The 24,986-nt window shown below is 39.0% G+C and overlaps 1 protein-coding gene across 2 annotated transcripts in view; it reads right to left on the reverse strand.

The window, feature by feature from the left end:
* Nucleotides 1-20,454: 20,454 nt before the first annotated feature.
* Nucleotides 20,455-24,986, reverse strand: part of BICRAL (BRD4 interacting chromatin remodeling complex associated protein like) — a 34,056-nt gene continuing 29,524 nt past the window's right edge. For both annotated transcript variants that reach the window (XM_032184910.1, XM_032184911.1), the window contains exons 8-12: nucleotides 24,657-24,718; nucleotides 24,373-24,518; nucleotides 24,114-24,208; nucleotides 22,666-22,768; nucleotides 20,455-22,246 (exon numbers count right to left, since the gene is read on the reverse strand). In XM_032184910.1, the coding sequence (XP_032040801.1) occupies nucleotides 21,444-22,246; nucleotides 22,666-22,768; nucleotides 24,114-24,208; nucleotides 24,373-24,518; nucleotides 24,657-24,718 (1,209 nt within the window). In that variant the 3' untranslated portion in view covers nucleotides 20,455-21,443. The remainder of the gene's footprint in view (nucleotides 22,247-22,665; nucleotides 22,769-24,113; nucleotides 24,209-24,372; nucleotides 24,519-24,656; nucleotides 24,719-24,986) is intronic.

Raw genomic sequence — 24,986 nt, forward strand, 5'->3', positions numbered from 1 at the left:
AACAATAACTAACAAGCATGCCCAGCTGGATCATAAACCAAGTATATACTATGTCCAGATATGGTGTAAAATTCCACATCAATGAAACACTCACTGTCAGTCTAACTTTGTCCCATCGTATGTCAATCAGACTTACAAATAAACTCAATAGGGCTGGGACGCGCCTTTTCCTAGGGAGAAGTTCATTACTAGCAATGAATTCAGTTTAGAAAAATCGCTAGTACATGGGGATAGCTTTGCCTCTGAAGAAAAGCCTTTTGTCCTGACAAAGTATGGCGAGGGGTTGTTCACTGTGAGTTATTAAAGGGCCTGAAGAAAGAGAGACAGTTTTACCAGCTTCCTACAACAGCTATATTCCTATATAAAAACAATCTGGGCTGATCGAGCACCTGATGTATTTTCTGTACAAGTGGCTGTGCTAGGTTGGAACTTGGTGCCTTCAGGATCCATGTGTGGGATGCCCATGGAGTCCAGCAGGGTTTACTGCCTTCCTCTTTAGGATGGCCACAGTGCAACACCCAAGCTTGAGATCTAAGCAAATGGGAATAAAAATGCAAGGATGAAATCTTTATATACGCAAAACCAGAAAAATCTGGCTTGTGCTGTCTCGTGAAGGGATTACTCACAGCTTTAAATCCCGTCTTATCTGATAGGAGATGTTGCCTATAGCCAAACAATATTAGGGATGAGCCACTGGTGAATAAAATACTCCATCCTTGGGATTTAACTACGTTTTCAGCTTTCAAATGCATTATCCTCCTTCTTGAGGTGAAACAAACAGAAAAGCAACATTTCTTCCATTGAATCACTGGACTTCTCATTCTCACACTTAAAACAGATATATATTACTTGAATTTTTATTTCTATTGCTAAACATGACAGATCTGTTTGCCACCATTTCTTCCTGTCCATGGATTACACTATTACAAACCCCAAATATTTTTTATAGGCACTTTCTTAAGGGGCAGAGCAGAGCTTGCAGAAATACTTAGGTGCCAAAATAGGCCAAGTTTAGTTTTCCAGCTTTAATTTCCTTGATTTGCCCTGTGAGACCATGTCGTGGTACTTTGTACAACCTGCAGTCAAAAACAGTCGGCTCAGCTTGCACGATGTCCATACCACATTGCAGAACCATAGCTGCATGTCCTACCTCTCTCCTTCAGCAAACAAGGCCAAGCATATATCATTTTGCAGCTTCCCCTCTCCTGCACCTCATTTAATGAGTTGTGCATAAAACAGACTGCATGACAAACATTAACATGGATTCTGCCTCCCCTTATGCTGGGGTTCCTCTTTGTTGTGTTCTCTCCAACTGATGTTGCTGCTCTAAAATGGCTCCTCAGTGATCTCAAAGTCTTAAAGATTATCTGATCTCAAAAGTTTTTCTCAGAGAAAAGTATCGTGAGCTGCACATTCCCACTGATTTCAATGGAATCAGAAACGTAATTAATTAAAATACATTTGGCAATGCCTCAGTTCAAGAGGCAGGATGGCAGGTATAAATTGTAGCTATGGTATCATTTCAAAAACAGTACCCTGTTACTCCTAACATAAAGGAAACAAACAGAAAACCCCACACCTCATCACCAAAAGATAAAATTCCATGGTGCCACCACCATCCCCAGCAAAAATCCTGTTCCTCAAACCATTCCCCTACCAGATCAGCAGGCTGACAAAGAAAGCTCACAGCCCGCACTAACAGTTGGCAGGTCCCAGCCCAGGTGGATGGATTTAGGAAGTAAATTCCACAGCTGAGGTCGGGTGTCTCTGGCTGATCTCAGTTATAAGCGCTGCCTCACAGGAAGAGAAGCAGCCTCCTGGGTGCCTGCTTAGGGCTTTGCAGGCTAAAGCTAACACCTTGAATTCTACCCAGGATCTTAATAACAAGCAGCAGACCCGACCTAAAGTGTTCTTGGCATGAAGCTCCACTTTGTGCACGAGCTCCAGTTTCCAATGGTCTCAACGTACAGTCCTGTATGGACTGCACAACAATAACATAACACAGCCTCAAGGTGTCTAAGGCATGGCTAACTATGACAAGGTTTCTCCACTGGACAGAAAAGGCCCATTTTTCTTAATATCAACATGCTTAAAAAAAAAAAAAAAAAAGGTGAATATTTCTTCAAAGACTTTTCTCAAAGTGTTTTTATGCCCTGGACACCGCCAGCCTTGGAGCCCTTATAAAAGCTCTATTATGGACCTGGTCTCTGCTTTGAGAGAGTTTTCTGACTTCACGCTGATGAAATTAATAAAGTTGCCTAGGTGTGAAAGCAGTGGAGGGGGGGGGGTCACATCAGCCCCGGAACTCCTCTGGTGTGAAAATTAGCTAGGATATCCCGAAGAAATGTTAGTGGATAAAAATGTCTATCTTTGTTCTCCACAGAGCTTATTTCTGTCACGCCCCATGAAGGTTTACAGTCAGTTAATTTGTCCGCATTTCAATTCAGGGCTGAGCTGTACGAAGCTCTATTTTTTTGAAAGCTCATTTAAAATCATATCTAACTGAGCTGATTTTCTCTGCATTTCTTATTTTGATACTCACACTTTGACTGTAATAACATAGTTAATGCAAATGACTGTTTAGGACTAGATAAGAAACTAAAATAATACTACTCTTTGCTCTAACAGACTTTTTGACCAAAAGCATCTCAGCTGAGATAAACAAATACTGTGCATCCAGTTTGCAGTAAATTGCTGCATACATAAAAGCAATTCAAGCCCCCAGTAGTCCAGGTGGGAGCGTCCACCACAAGCTCTGATATAACAGACTCCCTGCATTATTAATTTATGAGTAATAATATGCAGTAGGGATGCAAATTAGGCATGCCTGGAGATTTATTAGAATTTCCTCTGTGATAGAAGTAATCTATGTAAGTAGGAGGCTATGTGTTGAATTACCAAGAATGCATCAAGGTATTTCCAGCTAAGTACCTTCTTCACAAGTGGCGAGTCAACAACATAAGGCTCCTGGCCAAAGTAACAAAGCTGCTTCTCCTGGCTAAAAAGCTGGAGATCAAAAGACCACTTCAGTTAAAAAGCCTTCTAAGAGGAAAGGGGTCACAGAAGCTATCTAGGGAGATAGACTGACAGAAAGACTGAGGGAAAGACTAAGGAGTGGGAAGGGTTCCTCCTCCATTTTATTACAAACAGCAAGCATTAAACAAAATTCAAGCAGTCTGGTACCTCAAAAATAAAAACGTTGTTTCTGAAGTAAAAGAATGTTAAAGTAAACATACCTCCAAAAATATATTTTTGCTTTAAAATCCATTTATTCTAAACTACTTAGCCAGAAGAGAACCTCAGGTCACTCTCCCTCCCCTGGAAGGAAGAAAAATGAGAGATCAGTCATTCCCACAAAAATGGTTACACTTAGAGACGGATACACAACCAGGGGTTGATCTGAAAATCAGAAAATATTTTTATATTCAGGTTCAGCTTAAAATATAATCAAAGCCTTAACAATCCAGGCAAAGAGATTTCCAAGGTATTGTGAGCTCCCCACCAACAACCATCTATGATGACCACAGCTCCTCAGGATATGTTCTCCACAGGCATTTTCAATGTCGGCGTGCTTTCCTGTTTCTAGTATGTGCCTCCAGGATTTTTCTGTTCACAGCAATACTCATAGGGGGTCCTCCCATGCCTTTTTCCTTACTTGGAAAGGTATATGACTTGGAGCCCATCTTCAAGCTCTCATCTTTTCTCGATTTTCAAGTCAAAAAGTTCTAGACTACAAAGAACTGTAAAACCAAGTATCAAATGTGAACGCAAGTGGAATACAACTCTTGAAGGATACCGATTATTGCTATGTAACTTCTCAAGAGAAAGACCACGCTTATTCAAAACTAGTGACTGCAAGCTGTATCCAACCCATTCACAAGTTCCCAGAGTCACAACCCCAGATCTTCAGTGGAAGAAGGGTGGGAACAGAAAAAGCATGATTCTGAGATATTTTAGCAATTGTACTGTGCTCCATATGGTATCAATGGAGCTCCAGGCAGCCAACCTGCAGATTCCTTAGAAAGATAAATGGTCTGGTTTTACTATAGTGAACTCCAAATACTGTGAAGGCTATGGGTAAAGAAGATCTAGCATAGAAGAATATTGGCATAGAAGATCTTAAGAGAGCCCATCACGATCCACTCTCGAAATCTCTGCTCAGAGGTGACCATCACTTTGGGGCTTCATTCCAACAGAGACAAATCATTTTAGGTATTATCTAGAGAACCAGAGAATATAAAAAAGGCAAAGTCTTTCTTATGTCTTGGATGTATGGGAAAAAATTGAGGCAGCAAGATTTAGGAAAGAAAGTTGGCAGACTCATGTTTTTGTTCTGGTGAATCTTAACCAGCTTTAGGAGAAGCATTGGTCAGATTATGGGATACTCCCACTGATAAAGAAGATTGTAAAGGAATAACACAAACGTGTGTAATACAGTGACTGCTAAAAAAAGCCACCTTCTTGGAAAGGCATAGCAACAACACGTTGTCAGCAAGTACTAAGCTCAGAAGTCACTTAGATATGGGTACTTAATTAAAACCCAAATTATATTCTTGAGAACTTGAAGAATTCTCTGTTTAGAAAAAGATTTTGATATAGTAAGCCATCTAGAAGACATAAACCTTGGAAAGCTAATAGATAGTCCAGTATCCTAAAGGACAAAGAAAAACTCTCAAGGAGTCCTTATGCAGCCCTAACTGATCATCAGCACAAGAAAAACAAAATGAGTTTATTTGGCTAGGTAATCACATCTTTTAGAAGCAATACTGCTGTTCTGTTCATCATTTGAGCAGAATAGCCGCAAGGATTAGGAAAGAAGATGTGCTTACACACATGAAAACCAAACTCTAAGAAAAATAAATGGAATTTATACGAAATACATCTATAAATCCAAACATCCCTTAAGATTTTTTTCTACTCCACTCATGACAGGCTAGTATTTGTTCCTAAGTCTGTTATAACTCGTGTCTTTGTTAAATTAGTAAGATCCCCCTGCTTTTGTCAACAAATGTTGAGATATTCCAAACTTGAAAGGTCTGTCATGTACATCCTAATGTGTCCTGTACGCTGTACCCAGCACATTTTACCAGTACATACTACACCTGCATTGTAGGGGGAAAAATGTACAGCTGTTTGGATTGGACTTGGCAGAACTGGAAATAAACTGTAAATATATTATGGAGATTAACAAATTACATAGCCTGGACTCCAGAAACAGTGACCTCTATTAAAAAAAAAAAAAAAGTTTCTACTTGGCAAAAAAAGAATTCCTCACATCAAATCCTATTGAGATGCACCTCCCAGATATGGCCACAACAGAAATACACAATATTCATTATAGAATCACAGCCCCACTTCAGAAGGACACTGATTTTAATTGTGACAGAAGACCAAAATATTTAGGCATAAGGAAGCTATTGATTTTTTCTTCCACTGACAGCAGCAAATATTTTTACATTAGGTCACTGGTTCAAACTTATTTCAACTGTTTGGGCACCATTTAATTTCTTTGCCAAGAAATTAAACACCCTATCTTGAAAGTACCTGAAGACAACACACAGCATCTGAGGAGAGGCTTTCCAGTGTTCATAGACTTATCTGAAATAAAGTTCATTAACATAAGTCATTAGAAGATAAATAAATAAATGCAGGAAACACCACATTATAATACAGAAATATCTCAAAAAGATGTCTTTCAAGAAAAAAAAAATCCAGAACTCCTACCAACTACCTCCAAGTTAAAAGAAAACAGAGGTCATATGTGAATCTAGAGAATAAATAGTAAGTTAATAAAGTATCCTCCTCCAAGCTTCTAGGAGAAGAAAAACAGAAGGGGGTGTTAAATCTTTGAATAAATCTCCAGTAAAGACAGCCAGAAATGATGCTGCTGTCAGCCACATGAAAGAGAATAGAGGGATTTCTCTTTTTAAATTAGTCTTTATTGTCTTCTTCGTAAATCGTGATCACATGTGGTATTTATTACAATGAAATTTTATTGTTGCCATAGCCCTGTTTCTTGCATTTGGTGCATTCTATTAATTTTAAAGAGAAAATGTGCAGAATTCCTTCAGTTCCGTGACTGAAACTTTTTGGCTGTGGACATGGTGGAGGGTCACAGTGACAGCCAAGGAGATTGCAGAAAATATGCGTGCATTCTTTAATTCAGAGTCAATGCAACAGGAAAAAAAAAATGTAGATTGCATTATTCCATCTCTCCATTTCATCCTCGCACAGATAACTTTTTATAGGTGGGATGGGAATTCAAGTATAGCAAGAGTTTTCTGTGCCTGTGCAACCTGGGGACTTGCACAACTCACTCTAAAGCCCACCAGAACCATTCCAGTTCTGCACAATTATTTAAGCCTTTCTACAACTGACCAAACCCTTTACAAACCTGCCAAACAAGCAAAGCCAATTCACAGATTGACACAAATTCACCTCCCCACTGAGGACGGGAATCAACACACATATAAAACTAAAAAGAAGCACTGATATCACCATGGATAAACACATTCCTCACATTTTTTTCAGCTGGAAACTGACCCGCGTTTGGTTTGAATTAAAGATTCATCGCAGTGCAGCAAATAACTAAATGGGAAGATATGAGTCCCTTTGAAGAGCGTGCAAATCAAATTTGGGTGATAATTAGCAGCAGACAATGGAAACTTACTGTTTATTTGCACAGAACCTGATGTTACTGAAATGCAGCTTGAATTTAGGCACGCTGAGAACCAAGTGACTGAGTTTTCAGGAATTAATTTAGCAGCTTAATATCTGAGGTAAAAACAACCATACTTTTTACAAAAGGAGACAGATGTACACGCGCTTAAATATTTCATTTTAGCTACTGTCCCCTACTGTACAGTTACTGCACTTTCAAGACTTTTTATGCGGTAATTTTTTCCCGCAGAATACTCCCCTCTTGGGAAAGTGATGCATAGTGATGCCATAATTGGAGAGGAGAATAAGCTGCTCGCAGTCAAGTTATAATGAAGTACTACCTCCTGTAACGTCTGCCCAACTTAGTCCCTGTTTGTTTAACTTAGTTTGCCAGGGAGCATAAATACATGTGTCATCAGCTGCGTGTTTGGCAAACCGAGCAGTTTTTTCCTGAGATGTGTTTGGCCTCAGCATAAGAGGAAGCACAGTTTTGTAGCACAAGTGAAGATGAGAAAAATGGCTCTCCAGCACAGAGCAGGACAGAGCAGCAGCTCCCAAAAGATAGATTTGGCCACAGCACTGAAGGGAAATTTTGGTGTATTTTTCACTTCGCCACTTCTTTTTTTTTTTTTTTTTTTTTCTCATTAGTCCAAGCTGCCAGCAAATATAAAAAGGCCTGGTTAAGGAAGAAAGAAAATAAATAAATAAATAAATAAATAAAAGCAGTAGCATATTTGTGATGAGGGGAACTAGCACTAGTGCAATCAGCAGAACAAATTACACAGGCTGTGGGGTGGGAGCAGCATCCCGGGGGTGCTGCAGTTTTGAGAAGCAGGGAGGGCAGCTACCCAGCTGGTGTTCCCAGCCCTAGGACACCTGGCCAAGGAAAGACCACGAAGCTGGACCTCACTCCAGCCCAACCCCATAGGGCAGCAATCAGAGCTTTCTCTGCAGCACCCTGAGGTGCTGCTGGTGGAGAAGGTGGGACAGTCACTGCCTGCCCAGCCAGCCAGCAGCAGCATACAGCATAGGGCAGCTGCCAGAGGCTACAGATGGTACCCCTGAAAGAGCAGAGCTATCCTCCCACATAGGGGATGCACAACGTATAGATTCAGCCAGGTGCCAGGGAAAAGCTTTGGCTTCTCTGGACAGACAGCTCACATAAATGGATGCTTAGCACTGCTTGGGGTCGGTTATCTCTGTCCAAGGTTATGTTCGTCAGGATAAATGCAGTTTTCTTTGGGTAGTTTTGGAAGGAGCACCCATATATTTACAATACCCACCAGAGACAGCATACTACTGCTAAATTTCCTTATTACTGAAGCAGAATGATTTCTGTTAACACAAACACTGCACTATCGTGCCTAAGGCCACCGGACCTTTCAGCCTCCATAGAGTAAATCCAGCCCGGGCACCTGACCGATTTACCACACTAGCAGGTTATCACTCCTCAACCAAGCCCTCATATTTTGGCAAAATTGAAGGATGTTGCTTATTTCCTTTAGTTAAATAAATACAAATAACGCTAGTTAAAACAAATAAACAAACAAAAACCCCATAACATTGACTAAACCAACCAAACAAGTGTCTGCCCCCACCCCCAGAAAACAGGAGCTTTTGTTCAATAAGAACAGGACAAGAACAGGTCCACTGACATTTTCTCTAGTGGAAACATTGTCTGTCAAGTCTGCACCCCCCTCACCTTCCACTGCTTCCTACCAGGAGCTGCAGCTCCCAGCCCTGCACTTGGGGCAACGCGGTGTTTGTGGCAAGGTGGAAACTGCCAGCTCACAGAAAATGTTTGGGTTAAAGGAAGCAAAACGGCATTTTGTGTAAGCACCTAACTGCAGCCTCAGACAAACCTCTGCCAATAGTGGTATGGGCATAGTTGATCACATTACAGATGAATAAACAACTCACAAGTACCTCTCAGACCCTTTTCCAGCCTTCCTTCCAAGCAATTTACTATTTTAGTCTTCAGTTCTACTCCTCTGCATACTGTATGTCACCTAAAAACATCCCATTCCAATGGCTTTTTATCTTCCTGTCCTTCTTTCACAATCACCTAAGCACTGAGCAGCGTGAAAACAACCCTAACACCACTGTAAATGCCTTGAAAAATAACTCACATCACCTGCCACGTGATGACCACCTAAAACAGAAGTATGTTGTCATGTCTACATGAATAATAACAGATTTATTTTTATTTTTTTTAACAGGACTTAACTGAATTGAATTTTAAAACCAGTATTTTCTTTTTCATGCTGTTTCACTGAGAGCAGAGATCACAGGCAGAGACAAAAATCAGTCAATTGAGTAATAGGTTTTGAGACAAGGGAGAGGGCAGACAACAGCAAAACGAGCCTCTTGGCAAAAGCAGAGCCCTGAGCAGACACCTAGCCCAAGTTAAAATATCCTCCTTCTTCCCTTGGCAGCAGAGCAAGCATCCTTTAGGGAGCCCTTGGCAAAGGACAATGACTGTAAAATCCCTGTTATGGTTTATAAAGGAGGGAAGTAGCAAGGAGCCCGTTGCACGGAGGGGAGCAGACGCCGGGCTGCAGCATGAGCTGCTTCCCCCACCTCGTGGAGGAGCGGGAAAGTGGTGGGGAAACTGCAGCCGCCAGGCCTGCATCAGGTCTGGGGATCTTAAATCCAGGCAAATGCCCCTTCCCCAGCCCCCCCACAGCTCCAGAATTTGGGGAAGAGTTTCATCTTCTGGCTGATCTAGCGTAAGCAGTTAAAAATCTTGGGTTTGTTTTGTTAGTATAGAGCATCGTTAAATTTACGGGAGATTTAGAGAAGCAACCTAGAGGCCACTACTGAAAAGGGATGCTCAGTTCTTTACCTCAAAACTTACAACACTTACAGATTTGTTTCATAAAAAAAAAAAAAAAGTGTAGAGTTTCTCCTCATTTGTGGTGATTTATTTTTAGTCCCACCATGCTCTAGGTTTCAAACCCTTGTACCAGTACGTTCCACTCCTGTTACACCAGCTAGTAATTACTACACTGTTATTATTCTGGAACAGTTTTATTCTTAATAAAAGTTTTTATGGCCTCACTTGGAGTTTTTCATCTCATTATCTGTCCTTTTTCTCTTGTACTTCAGGTTTAAGTGGTGGTAGCCGATTCACCTTCTCTCTGTCAGTCACTGTTTTGGCAGGTTGCCTTTTATTTGATTCCTTTGTAACCCTGTTCAAACATTTTCTTAATTTCCTATCTCTCAACTCCCTCTCTTTTTGCCATGCTTTTTGGCATGACAGAAAAGAGCACTTTATTCAAACTAATGTTAATAGAATTGTAACACGACCAGATTTTCCTAGCCCGCTTCCACAGCCTCAGACTTCGTTTGCTCTCCGACTGCTCACTTATCTCAAACGGATGTTTTCATTGAGGTGTCTGCACCGACACCCACCCCAACACAAAGCAAGGTACCAGGCAGCTGAACTAACCAAACCTATTAACTGGGTGTTAATTGCATAGCAAGCAGCAGTCAAATTAGGTTTGAAAACCAACACTCCATTAAGACAGCTGGGAAAAATTCACACTTCGCAGTGCTATTGTGTCTGGTCACAGAATCTATACATGCTATTTCTTTCTGCAAAAACAGGCAAACAGGAAAAATAAATGAGCCTGCAGAGTAAATGTTAGCTTTTACCTAGACTGTAGTGCTTACTTGCCCCCATGCCTTCTTTCTTCTCTCAGGGAGGGAGGGGGAACACTCCCAAAAACATGTTCTCTGGAGGTAGAAGTGATTTAAGCCTAAGCCCACTTACCTGACCAAAGGTAAAGCAGGCCAGATCTCTGCAAGGCAATTGCACACCCATGGAAGGCTTTACCATCTGCACCAAACCAGCACCTCGCTGCCCTCGCCTGACAGGAGCCTGGCACGGGCAGGCTGTGACTTCCCACACGTGGGACAGCAAACGCTGTGCAGTCTTAAATACAGTTTTTGCAAGAATCTGTTCCAAAACTCCATGCAACCATACAAACCTGCTACCAATTAGCAGAGCTAGCTAAGTTTCTCTCCCACCTCTGCAGACAGCAGCTCACTGATTGGATTTACCATTTCCCCTGCTGGGGCTGCTAAGTGCCTGGCCAGCTGGATGGCAGACTGCTCTTCGCGGGATCAATTACAGCACAAGGGCCCTAAATAAATAATGCACTGTGCTGCAGACCAATTTCAAGGTGCGGAAGAAGTAGGGGCTTGAGTGCCTGCACACGACCTTCCCACCTGCCGCCTGTGCTCCCAGAGCAGCCGCGGGATGAAGGCAAGCCTGCTCTTGAGGGGGAGCTGGCAGCCACGGCAGCGCCGGGGGCACTGGGTACAGGCAGGGACTGCAGGGGACAGAGGACATCAGTTATCCTTCGTGCTGAAAGCAGGCAAAGCCTGTTAAAATGAGGAGCTTGTGCTGTGCAGTGAACGCTTTAGGAATGACTGCCTGGAGTTAGGAGCTACAGCACGGGCTGGACTCTCCAGCAGAGGATCGATGGCTGGCACTTTATGGTAAACACTCAAGAGCCAGCTCTGCTACGGATGACACCTACTTCATTGCTGTGTTGGCTTCACAAAGACATGAGGCTCAAACCAGATTCCACAGGACCAGGTACCAAAAACCTGTGAAATAACTGGTGCTGTGAGCAAACACACGTGGAGTATGAAAGGAGCATCTGACAAGAGTCAAGGCACTGATCTGCTTGGTCTTGGCACCAGCCAGCCGTTCCCCAGCAGGTCAGGGAGGCAAAAAATGGACACGCCTTACACTGAGTACAATACCCGGAGCCTGTGCCACCCTGCACACTGAGACAGGCATCCTTGGAGGAAGAGCAGGCAGTGCTAATTGGGAAGCTGGCAGCCAAAGATACTTGCAGGTCCCAAAGGTCAAAATGCAGTGAGTCTGCATAAGCACACAAATGCACGGTATGACAGAGTACTCAGGGCACAGGGCAGTGCTAACTTGACAGCACTTAACCTACAAGTGCATAAAAATGAAAAATATGCTCCCTTTGCAAGATAAATAGCCATACAGGCAACTGTAATTCTGTTCATTTTGTTCCCCCACCTAAATATATACTAAGGAAATGAGTGGAAACTTGCTCTTTTGACACGTTTCTGACACATTCTCTTCCCAGGTCACAAAGGACTGAAAGCAACCCTTTTTTTTTCAATACAACCATCACCTGTGTGACCCTCAAATGTTCAATTCAAAAGTGCAGTCAGTGAAACCAAGATAATAATTAGTGCTACATACTTAAATGTCCATTATTCACAAGTCTCACTAAGCATTATTGGCACATGGTCACAGAATGGCTGAGGTTGGCAGGAACCTTGGGAGGTTGTCTGGTCCAACCCCCTGCTGAAGCAGGGACACATGGAGAAGGTTGCCCAGGACCTTGCCCAGACAATTCAGCCCCGTGAGATTTTTATGGCAGCCTTAAACATCCACTTAGTCAATCGATGTATCAGATGTTGCCAAAATTGGCTCATTTCCTCATTATAGACCCATGTCCTGTAGTTGGTGGGAGGAAACGTATGCAATGGTTATTTCAGTGCCCTCAGAGACTTCAGGCTTTATCACTGCAGACAGCAGAGCAAGTACCCTGCCTACCAAGATTTTAAGAAGTTAGGGAAGTAGAAAAAGAAATGTGAACAGAAGACCAACTGACCCCACTCTGCATAACGCAAAATATTATCTGAGAAAAAAAAAAAAATGTACCCAGAATGAGAATTTGTTCTATCTGTATGACTCTGAGACTTAACCTAGTTACTCTAAAGCCCACCAGAACCATTCCAGTTCTGCACAATTATTTAAGCCTTTCTACAGCTGACCAAACCCTTTACAAACCTGCCAAACAAGCAAAGCCAATTCACAGATTGACACAAATTCACCTCCCCACTGAGGACGGGAATCAACACACATATAAAACTAAAAAGAAGCACTGATATCACCATGGATAAACACATTCCTCACATTTTTTTCAGCTGGAAACTGACCCGCGTTTGGTTTGAATTAAAGATTCATCGCAGTGCAGCAAATAACTAAATGGGAAGATATGAGTCCCTTTGAAGAGCGTGCAAATCAAATTTGGGTGATAATTAGCAGCAGACAATGGAAACCTACTGTTTATTTGCACAGAACCTGACATTTCTGAACTGCCCCTTGAACAGACACACAGACAGTTGAGTATGCTGCTTTCCATCCCCATAGTTCACCATTTTTCTCTTTTCTTTTTTTCCTAGGCTTTTACAGATGACCAAGTCAACTCACCAATCCAAAGCTATTGCCATCTTTTTAAGTAAAGATGGGAAAGCAAGAAGCAAGTAAATATCCTCTTTCAACTGTTCTAAAAAAAAAACAACAAGCAAACAAACAAAAAAAACCTGCCTTTAACCACTTACGTCTGCTACTTCTCTTCCCCTCCATACATACAAGAAAACTGGATTTCAGGTCACAAACTGCCTTTGGACTGCAGCACTAACAAATACAACTATATTTGCCTGTAACATTTGGAGGCTTCTTTAACCTGGTCTCACCATCCGTGGCACGGTTAATTCCAACCTTTAGTGTTGCATTCTTTCAGTGACTGCACCCTGGTATCAGAGTTGTGAGAGCTGAACTGCCATAAAACGGCTATTAGCACCTTCTGTTTTGAAAGAGCATGGCAGATAGACAAATAAATAAATGAATAAATCCAAGTTTTCCCTGTCAGTAATCATCTTGCCCTGATACTTACATTAATATTTATTTATTCTGACAGCCAGGTAAGAAAGAAAACACCTTAACCTCTTGGGATAGATGCTAAACACACACTCGGGCAAGTAGCAGGGGGCCATCTTAGCTAACTAGTCTACAAATTCGAAACGAATTCCCCCCCAAATTACTATGACTTATTTAGAGAAAATGAGAGCACAGATAAACCTTTACAATTATTTGTATGATCATCTATGATCACAACGGCTCTGATTTAAAACGAGCCATCTCTGACAGAAGACTACTGCAGAAACAGTTGGAAGAGTCTTTAAGCTACAGGTTTTTGAGGATGCTTAGTTACTTAGGGGCTTGAAATTTGACTGCCAAAGGACAAAACAACAGCAAATCAGGGTAGGGCAGGCTTCCCTTTGGGCTTAGACAAATCAAATGCAGTGTAAGTCAACTTTAAAAAGAACAGGTCTTCAACTCCCTGGAAACAGCTGAAATTTAGGTCTCAGACTGTCTGTCACAGAATTCAAATTGCCCTCCTCATCAGGGAAGAGTAACATTCTTAGAAATTGAACACTAAATATTACAGGCGTCATAAGGTTGTGCATGTCTCCACTGAACGCTCAGAATTTACCTTTTACTGTATGGAAGCTCTCTTTTTTTTTATCAGTAGGGAAAGTAGCCTTACTGGAAAAGAGAAAAAACAGCACAGTAACAAGCAGATTCCACATCTTCTTCACCTCTTGTATGGAGTATTATCAATGATGATCACTCCGTATCACGAAAACACTTGCAATCCCACAATATTTTAGAGTCTACTCACAATTTTTAGTAACCTGTTCTTGCTCAATTTAAAACCAGACCTTGCAGACTTGCAAACCTTGAAGCCTATTCTCCTTCAGGTTCATCTGAATTTCTTCCTCTGTGCATAAAGGTTTCTGAGTCCCTCCTTCCTAAGCACTCAGTGTTTAACCCTTCACAGACACAGACTTATTATTTGCCCCTGCTAATAAGGGCCTTCCAAATCCCGTTCCCTAATTAATTTTACCTTGAAAGTAAGGTGACACTGAATTGGTCAACCTAAGCAATATTAACCACGTGCATTTCTATTATTTGCCTTTTACTCGTATATCAGGTACACCTAGCAATATCAATCTGTGAGATGTACTAAAGCAGGTTTCTGACTTTGTTCTGCTGCTCGCTTAAAGGATATGCGTAACACACACATCATTCACAGTCTATTTTAAAATAATAATAATAAATTATAAAAACTAAGAGATCCATTCAGAAATTAAAATATATACATTTAGTTTCTGCGTATTATTGCATTTCAGAATGAGACTTTGGAAAGAGAAGTTCTAAAGAGAAGTGCAATCAGCTTCAAATTGAACTGAATTAAAAACAGATTATTCAAATTCAGTAATAGTGCAGCAATATTAATTATATTGTTTACATCACTTAGAGAACCCAAGAGGCAAGTGAAACAGTTATATATATATTTTGTCAGTGCTGGCCCAGTGGCTGAATGCTGCAATGTAAGAAAAGCAACTAAATACCCATATTTAGAGTATTATCCCCTTGAGCACAAAACAATAATCGCTGAAGCCAGACTGGGCCAAATTCTCTGTCACTTTCTCTCTTTTTGTGTAGGCAAACAAGTGCACACTGCATGAAGCTCACTTCAAGCTGCCTGACTCGTGAGCAAATGGAACTCATTCACAGAAATAACAATAGCATGATCTCTGATTGCACTTTCAAAAGCTATTTGAATAGTTTAAAAAGCAGGTACCTTTTTCCAGGGTCTCTTATGCGCCATCTGAGAATTTCAAAAGGCTGTACGCTTCAAGTTTCTCTGAAGGAACTGCCATAGCTTGAAGCCAAGGAGAATCCAACTGCTGAGATGAAGCACCAGGCTGTGCTGACGTAGCTCAAGAATGACATATTTTAATGATCTCAACCTCACGCTGTTCCAATTATGCTTCACAATTTGTAATTTCAGAATTTCACTTGAACTGAATGCTGAGCATTTCATGACAGTAATCCAGACAAGACTTTATCCTCATATAATCGTTGGCTATTTTAGCATTTAGTTTGTATCATACTGGCCACTGTACCACTTAGCACTTGCAATGATTTCTTACTGTGATTTGTGCATGGTTTCACATCTCAGCATGAACATTTGAAGTCAAAGTTCACAGAAGAAAATAAAGCTCCGTATTTTCAGAACTGTGCAGCAATTATTAAACACATATAATGTTTAGAGGAAAACAATTAGCAGTTTGATTATATGAAAACGTTTCCTAAAATCAACACCCAAAATAACTTCATTAATTATATTATGCTGTCCACTTGCATGCTGAGATGTTCACCATTGTAGACTCTGAAAGTCCTTGCATCACTTTCTACCCAAGGGCATAAAGTAAATTTCTTTGATTTATTTTGTTTGTTTAAGAGAAGTATTACCATCATAACCTTTAACTGAAAATCATTTTTTCCACTGATTTCATTGGACTGGAGATCAGGTCCTAAATGCCAGATTTCTAGAAAGGCCTGTCAGAGGTCTACACCACTTCTATCTCAGTGGTGTCCAGAAACAGTGACAAGACTGTAATAGGAAATTAATTAGAATGAAACGTCATTATCTGAACGAGTTGCAATATTGACAAATAAGTGACAGTGAGCAATTCATACACCTAGGAGTTCAGCACAATTCTGAAAATTTGGCATGACTGCACTATGTAATGAAGTAGACTACATGTATGCTATGCAGACATAAAAGCTAGCTGAAACATTAAAGCTGTCTAGACATACCAGCATGGACTAACTAATCTTGCTTCTCCTTCAAAGCACTGAATTATAAGATTGCTGTCATTTCATTAATTTAATATAGTTACAAGAATTTACCTCAAATTCAAACACCTCCTTTTCTACACATTTCTTCAAAAAATAAAAAAGATTTTTTTTTAAAAAAAAAAAAGGAATTAACTGGAGAGAAAAGAAAAAAAAAAAAACAATCTTGCAGTACAAAAGCAGTAGTGAAGCAGACAGAGCACTACACTCCAGACAACTAATAATCTGCAGAAATGATGGCACACACCTAAACAAAAGCCAGGATGCAAGGCCAAGCTAAGAGTATTCTCAAGAGGAGCCTTAAATTCTGACTTAGCTTGTTTCTGTATTTGTAAAACATATTTCCCCCATAAATTGTGTCTTACCTTAACTCTGAAAAAGATAAAACAGGGTTTTATGCTACGCATACAAGGGCTTTTTTTTCTTGTAAATCAAAAATACTGCTTCAGTGGAACACTTTATGTATCCTTTATCTTTTTCTTCCGTACTACAGCAAGATTATTCAAGTTTGCTTGTTTACCTGTTGCAACCGGTTGTTATGGATAATTGTTTCATTTTCCAATTTCCACTACAATAACTAGCTGCAAGACTAGCAGCACAGAATGACAGGTGCTGATCCATTAGGTATAAACGAATATTGAGCGTACCCACCACTACTAATTTGAAATCTGCGTACAGGTCCATCAGTGCATTATAATGTTCAATCTCTGCCTGACCCTGCTTACTTTATTTTCTGCATTGACTTCCTTTAACCAAAATGACAGCTGATCCCCAAGACAAAGACAATTTCTTGCATTTCTTGAAGCTGAAGCTGTTTCACAAACATGTTGTTGTGAGAACTCCAAGCAACAACAAGTACAATTTTAAAGGGAGAAGTCAAAGGCTTACATAAAAAAAAAAAAAAAATCCTAAAGAGAAGAAGAATTTCTCTAAGCTTTAAAATTACTTACATACCTGCTCTTGTGGCAAGCTTATCATGGCGATTTTTTTCTATGTATCCTCAAAATGAAAGATGTTCAGACTTTCTCAAACAAGCTACGTGTTAACTTGCATGCCCAGATCTTGCGATATTCTGCCCTGAAGATTGGAATAAACTCAGGCAGCCCCCTCCTCCCTCAAAATGCTATTAAAAGGTGATTAAAAAATATACCACCTTCACGTAACAAAAAGATATTCTGTAGTGAATACAGATACATAGTAAGCTGCACATCCAATGTTTCACAGCCCAGAAGGCACCTGGTAAGCCTACTGGGAGATGCTAAAGAGGAAAAAACAAAATGCAAGATACTTAGCCATCCTAAACCAAACAGATTAAAATAACATATAGCTGATTTTATTCATTTTGTTATTGACTGAACCCATGTGAGAAGCATTCAAAATGCAAGTTTATTTTGTCTCATTGACAAAATAACTGAATACTAACCATAAAGACTGCTACCTTTCAACACTGCAGGCCCTATTCCAAGATGAGAGGCAGCGCACTTCAGCAATCCTTCGTTTTCATTGCCTCCGAAAATAAAGTGTTGAAGTTCCAAGCATAAGAGCTTTACTAGATCAGAATCTCAGCATGCTTTCTGAAAAATTCAATCATAGCAAGAAAAAGTTCATCACCCCTATAAAAGCAGGAGGAAGCATTACATCATCAGCAACTGAAATGTCTTCTCACAGCCAAAAGGAAGGAATGGGAAATACCACAAACACTGCTATCTGCAGCCAAATGTAACTGGCACTACTCTGAAACCTGCAGCCCGGATGAGATGGCTGGCTGACAAACATAAACCTCTTTTTCTTCCATCTCTCTGAGGTATCAGAAGATGATGCCTCTATTTTGTGAAAGCATACCAGAGAAGGAGAGTGTCTCTCAGCACCCTCAGCGTGGTAAGCTTTCTAATGACAACATAGCTGGACCACTGTCAATCATGTTATTTTGCATTACTGTGTGTAGTTACAACACCACATGAACCAATCCTTAATAGCAGATGTTCAAAAGTTTCATAAAGTGTAATGGAAGTTGGCCTATTAAATATTTTATAATACATCAGAATTTAAAAAAAAAAAAAAAAAAAAGCACAGGAGGAGGAACATTTTGCAACCACGTTACTTAAATTTTAGAACAACCCTCTTTTGGTAATGTAAATATTCAACTTGGGTAAATCAAGACAATCACAGATGCACATTTTTCCCAAATCTTTGGCTGTATTGCAATGGTTGTTTCAATTTGTAATCTCCAACTAAACATTTCCTATCCATGGATTAACAATATATTTACTGACTTGTGTCTTTTAACAGTATTTATCCAACATAACAAAATAAACTGCAATTTGTTATACTTTTTTTTTTTTTACAAAACATTTTATAAATATTTTTACAAAATGTATACAAAGCAATTTCAAGTGAGACATACTTTACAAATGAAGGTATTTAAGCAAATAAAGTCCATACCACACTGACAATAAGTGACACATCCTCTTTAAGTGAAGTCAGTCTGTAAGGCCTCCCTAATCTAACAGATAAATTATACTAAAATCTTCAAAATGAACATATTTTTCTTAATTGCCAGTTCAAAATTTGTTTTAATATTAGGCAGTATTAAATAACATTGAAATCACAATGCTGATCCAGCAAAATAATGAAAACATGTTTAAAGTCATGCACATTCATAATACTTTGCTGGATTTGATTCCATATGATTAATTTATACTTTTTTTTCTTTTAAACACAACAAAAAATACATTTCTTTCATTTACTGCTTCACCACGTACCAGAATTCCTTTAGAACTGAATTCAAAGGAGTAAACAACAGAACATGAACAATTCAACATTTATCTTGCTAGGACTGTTCACTGGGTTCCTTTCGCAAGTAGTTCAGAGAAATGTGTCTGACCAAATCAACAGTGATTACTTTTTTTGTAATTTGTCACTTTTAATATCCATTGTCCCCCATCCCCAAGTAAGATCCAATAGAAGACACATAGCCTGATACGTCAATTATGTATTTGCTGTACAGATGCTGTACCCATTCTGAGGTGGTACAAAAATCAAGTGAATCCATGAATGTGCAACTTTTTTTTTTCCTATAAAAGAAAAAATTAACTAGTTAACATACAGCTGTGTAACTTACTGTTTTCCTTCCTAGATAGTTTAGAATGGTTCAATTTCCAAAAATCATAACACAAACGCATCGTGATACACAGCCATAAACATATTATTAAATCTAAAAAGGCAATAGGTGAAGACTATATTGTCAGTTTTGCCAATAAGAAAACAACTAACTGCCTGAGAGTCTATTCTATGGACACCTAACTAAAAATTTAAAACTGGCAATACTTATTACTTTGAATATCTTCTACAACACTTGGGAATGTTGGGATTTTACAAACATATACTTTAAAATTGGCACAATCTTTTTTAAATGGCAATTAGTAACATACAAAAAACAGTATCTCCATTCACTTTGAAGGGAAAATGAATTTTAAACAAGTTCATCTTTCTCATGTTGCTTTCTAGATTTGGTTTCCTTTAGTGGTCAGACAGTGGACTGTAGCTCAATACTGAGTTGCACTGTGATCTACTATCGCAAGGATCTAATTCTGCTTTCTTTTGCACTATTCAGATGCACTGAGTTACATGATAGCAAAACTCTACCTTTTGTTTTCTTTCCTGGCAACCTAACTGACAACCACAGTTTGTCACGATGAGCCTCTAGATTATGAAAACTGTAATTAGTAAGTCTGGAGAATGGCTGGTTTCTCTAAGAAATTTCTAAGAAATCTCTAAGAAATTTCTCTAAGAAATTGTGGGGAAGGTCTGGGGGAGAATATAAGCATACCTTAGAAATCACAAAAGCTATATCCTCCTGAGCAGACATATGTACTACATGCACGTGACTAACGTCAGCGTACTTATGTGCACAAAAGCACTCATGACCAAAGTAAACTCCGATAAAGCAGCATGGGCAGCAAAAAGAAAGATGGCATAGATTAAAATAAATAAATAAAATAATAAGATTCTATCTTAACAACATGACAGTGAGCCAAATACAAACCATGCAATGGTTTCACTTGGCTCTACAATAGGAGTTAATAATTACACACTTTTAGATATGTTTTAACAATGGGATTGCTGATCGACTTTGGTCTGTACATATCTTGATAATTATGACTGCTACAGTGGATGATTTTAACATTCTCTGACAGAAAAAAGCAAAAAAAAAAAAAAACAACAAACAAAAATAAACACTGGCCTTTAAATTTCATCAGAGTAAGGCTAATGTCCTCTTAAAATATAAGCTACAAATATCATAACAGTTCTCAAATAAAAGTGCTTTTGACACTTGGTCTTAAAAAAAACAGCAACCAAAAAAAAGAAAAACCAACAAATAAAAAAAAACATTTATACCACTTCAGAAAGACTCAAGGCTGACTACATCCAATTATAAAATGCAAAATCTCTTCCTCAAGAGTTAACATATATATGTATTATATATATAAATTCATGGCTCTATCATGGCCTCATCCTGTACACTTTGCCATTCATTGGCTTCCATTCTACCTTCCTTAGTCAAGCATTTATTACTTCATATCATGCCACTGTGACTAAGATCATATAATATCATCCCACAGACTAAACTTACCCACTACAAATATATCGAGTACTAGTTTCTGCTCAGAAAGCAATAGAAAAGCACTTTAAGTTTAAATTATGAAGCCTTGTAAACACACTGATGACATCCTTCCAACTTAAGAATTCTAGAACACAGGTTCCTTAACAAAGCAAATTATCACTTCTGAATAGAGGTACAGTGGGTTTCCAGAACAACTTAAAAATCTGATGATTTGTGGAAAAGAAGGGTAGGGGAGAATTGTTGCTTCCATCACTTTTTAAAAACATTTACTTAATAAATATATCCTTTCAAATGACTGTGATTGTCAGTATATTACCATGTTACATAGGGCCTAACGACCTGCAACCTTGTTATGTTGCAGTACTGCACAATTATCAAAAGCACTATCATAATAATACTTGAAATAGTAAGGCCCTAACAGACTGCATTCTAACAAGGATTAACTTTACTTGGATATCTCACTGTAACCACAATGAGTATTGCTCTCAAACACAGAACAGAATCTAGTTTAGAAAGGTTAACCTTAAATGTATGTCAGGCTGTACTTGTGGTGTCATTCACATTTGCTTCTGCTAAGAGAAACATATCTTGTCCATGGTACTGTAACTATTAACACTCTAAGATACTATTTACAGCTGCTTCTAAAATAGAGTCAGTTTCTACAACACCTTCGCTGTGGTCTGGAATAAACTTTTCCAGGCAGTTTTCCTGTGAAGCAATAGGTGAAAAGTTAGGAAATTCTAAGTCAACAGAGCCACTACTCGATGCCTCATTTTGTGGCGGTCTCCCAGCTTTTTTAAGTTCCAAGATGTTTTTAAATGTCGTTTCTAAGCTCTTACTCAGCAGTAAGTCTTGCTGGGGTTCACCAGAGCCCTTCATGTTATCAGGATGTAAAACCTCATTCTTTGGAGGGCTCCGCAGAGTTTTGTCTTTGAGGGAATTATTACATGTTACCTTTGAGAAAGACTGAACTGTATTCCTTGATATTTTATTGTGTGTTCCATGACTGCCTCTTGATACAGTTTTTGACAAGTCTTCAGAACTCGAAGAATTCTCAATGGACTTGTTAAGATCTTTACCAGCCATCTTTTCTTCAGAAAGGGCCTTGTACTGGCTCTCAGAAGAACAATTAGCTTTCTCAAACTTTAAAGCTTTAGTGAGGCTCTCTGATTTTTTAGTAGAAGCTGTTCCTTCTTGTGGTGTCAAAATGTTGTTAGGCACTAGAGGAAGATTACTGTGATTTGTGGACTCTGCTGAGCTGGATTTTGGTCGGTCTCTGGCTTGGGTTTTGGTAGTCTGACTTCGAGAAGATAATGTTTTGTTAGACTGATGGTCACTTTTGCTGGTCTGTGCTTCGTCAGCTGTTTTATCAAATTGTTTGGCAGAACAACAAAAATCGGCCTGATAACCATCTGAAAATTAAGTAGCAACATTTTACATTAACTACCTATATACCAAAAGAACACGTTCCATCTTTTCCTTAGTACTGAAATTCAAGTAACATCCACAGCCTAGAGATTCATGTCTTTAAGAAACACTTAAGTGTTCCTCTGCACTAATGCTTTAGGGCAGGAGATTATGACCAAATTTACCAGCATGATATGCACATAACGTGCACTGTAAAACCACATTAAAGGCACTTGCAAGCATTCTAAATATCCAAATGTGGTATTAGGAAGATGAGTATTTCAATCTAAACTGCCATATCATACTTCCTCTGATTATTTTTTAAAATAGGCTAGCAATCAGTGCCTCAGTGGGGCCAGAGATATTTTTAAACAACCCACGCTTATGCTGCTTTTGTAAGATTCAGAAGACAACCATCACTTACCAGGATCCACTAGTGCAAGACGCTTCTCTCGGGACAGAGATGCCCTTTCTTCCTGGTTAAACATCCTATCTATCATAACCATTTCTGCAGATGGATTTATCCGCTGCAGGAAAAGGAAAAAACAACCATCTCTGAGGTAACTCATATGTCTGTACTAAATCAAAGCACTAATAGCTTAGTCACTACTCTAAGAAAAAGAATGACTTTCATTATGTGTTTGTGGAGAACATTCACAATTTCACGGCATCTTCAACGATCTTGACCCTGACCACAAGAACTAATGAAACTCAACCACAAATTATTATTCACATTTTATGGTATATTTAATTTGTTAAAGATTTGAAAACAGAGAATTGCTATTCCTGTCATAGCAGTTATAATTTTTCACAACTGATTGTATTTACCACTGGACACCACGATTTTTTTTTACATCATGTACAGCAACTTTCTCTTTCAGAGGGAAGAACAGCAAAAATCTTCCAATTGGGACCACCCTATCATCTTGTAGCTGCACTTCTCTCCCAGCAATACTAGTACTTTCAACTAGCTGGTGCTGTTGCATTTTGCTGACCACACTGTCAAGCCAGTAGCCCCATCCATCACAGAAGAAAAGTTCACTCGCTACCAAGTCACAACACCAGTAATCCTGAACACTCTTTCAAATAACTTCATTCCAAAATGAGTGAATAGGACACACCATGCAAAATACCAGATGCTAAAAGAACAGATTTTCGCCTCTATCTCCCCCTTTGCATCTGCAATTACTTCCAAATATATGATGGTTACTATCTTTTTAATGGGACTGCCAGATTCTGAAACCATGCGAATTGCAACATTTTTATTAAGAATTCCTGCTTTACTACACATTCCTGTTCCTAAACGAGTGATTTAAATGTCTTTTATACCTAAATTCTGTACTTTTCCAGACTCAAAAACCAGCATGTTTGAAGCCACAATGAGATTCCCTAATCCTTGTAAAATACATTCTTAAAGTAAGTTTTTTCACTTCACACCTGGGACTGTGAAAGCGTTTAAATTGGAAGCATTTATGATGAAATGTCAGACTCCACCTAGCTTCTAAGGAGAACTAATGATTTCCTAAATTATAATAAATTTGGCTCCAATTATAATATGTCTGGAGGCCTTTGAATGGAGCTTTACAACATTCTTTCAGGCATTATCTCTTGCAGAAACATATCACCTGACTACCACAGCCTCCTCAGAGGAAGAGCAAAGAGCTTTGTTGATGTGTATACTAGCTTATACTTTGTTGATGTGCCTCCAATGTCTATGAAATGTGTATATAACAACACCCTTGCTTAGACAGTATGTAAAAATAGGGATAAATAGTATCAACAAAATTTATCTTAATGCTAGTTCTCACATTCCTGTATTTTTTGCAAACTGAATCATTATAAACATTATTGTATCTGCATTATACACCTTACCATTGCATCTTCTATAAGTAAACATCTGTATTTGTTCAGCATAGCTTGTGTCCTCTTCAGAAGCTGTGTAGCTACAGATTCAAATTCACTGTCCACTAGAAAGACAAGAGTATACTTTCAAATACTGTTCTTCAGTAACCAGAAGGTTTAGTAAAGTGCACAAAATTTGAAATGTTCCTTCCCTTATTGCTCTAAATTAGATGAGGAATTCTCTCAGTACATTCGTTACAATCTTATTGCCAATTTTAAAGGAAATTACCTTTTCTTAAGTCTTCGTCTGTTGGCAGTGATCCCTGGCACACGTGATATGAAAGGAGTCTCTGAACTGCATCATTTAATGATCTGAACTGACTTTTATCTGGCGTCACAGCATTCACCTGATCCTTCTGTAGTTGTTGCAGAATACTACAACAAAAATTAATGATATCTATAATTAGCACATACTCTAACACATATAAAAGTTTATACACTATCAAAAATTAAAGAGATGAAAGTTAAGAGAAAATATCTGCAGTAAAATTAAAAAAGAAGAGAATGACTTACAAAGCTCCTTTAGTTAACTGTTTAGCAGCAGGCCTTTTCTGTCCAACTAAATGACCATCCACCTAGGTACAAAATAAAAGACAAATTACAGTATGTGCCCTCCTTTGTAAAGCCTAAGTTTCAACATTCGTTTCTGCCAAATAAGTATTTCAACAGTAGTAACTGCAATCACCAAGCAAGTATAAACACTTAACCATCTCATGTTTTCATAGGGCACTTTATGAAATACTCAACGAAATACTCAGTGAAATATGGAAGTCACTTCTACTGCATCACAAATGTAAAGTTTCCAGGCAATTTCCACTGTGGTGCACATACACGCTTCACTAG

The sequence above is a fragment of the Aythya fuligula genome, chromosome 3, assembly GCF_009819795.1.
Source record: "Aythya fuligula isolate bAytFul2 chromosome 3, bAytFul2.pri, whole genome shotgun sequence".
Taxonomy (NCBI): domain Eukaryota; kingdom Metazoa; phylum Chordata; class Aves; order Anseriformes; family Anatidae; genus Aythya; species Aythya fuligula.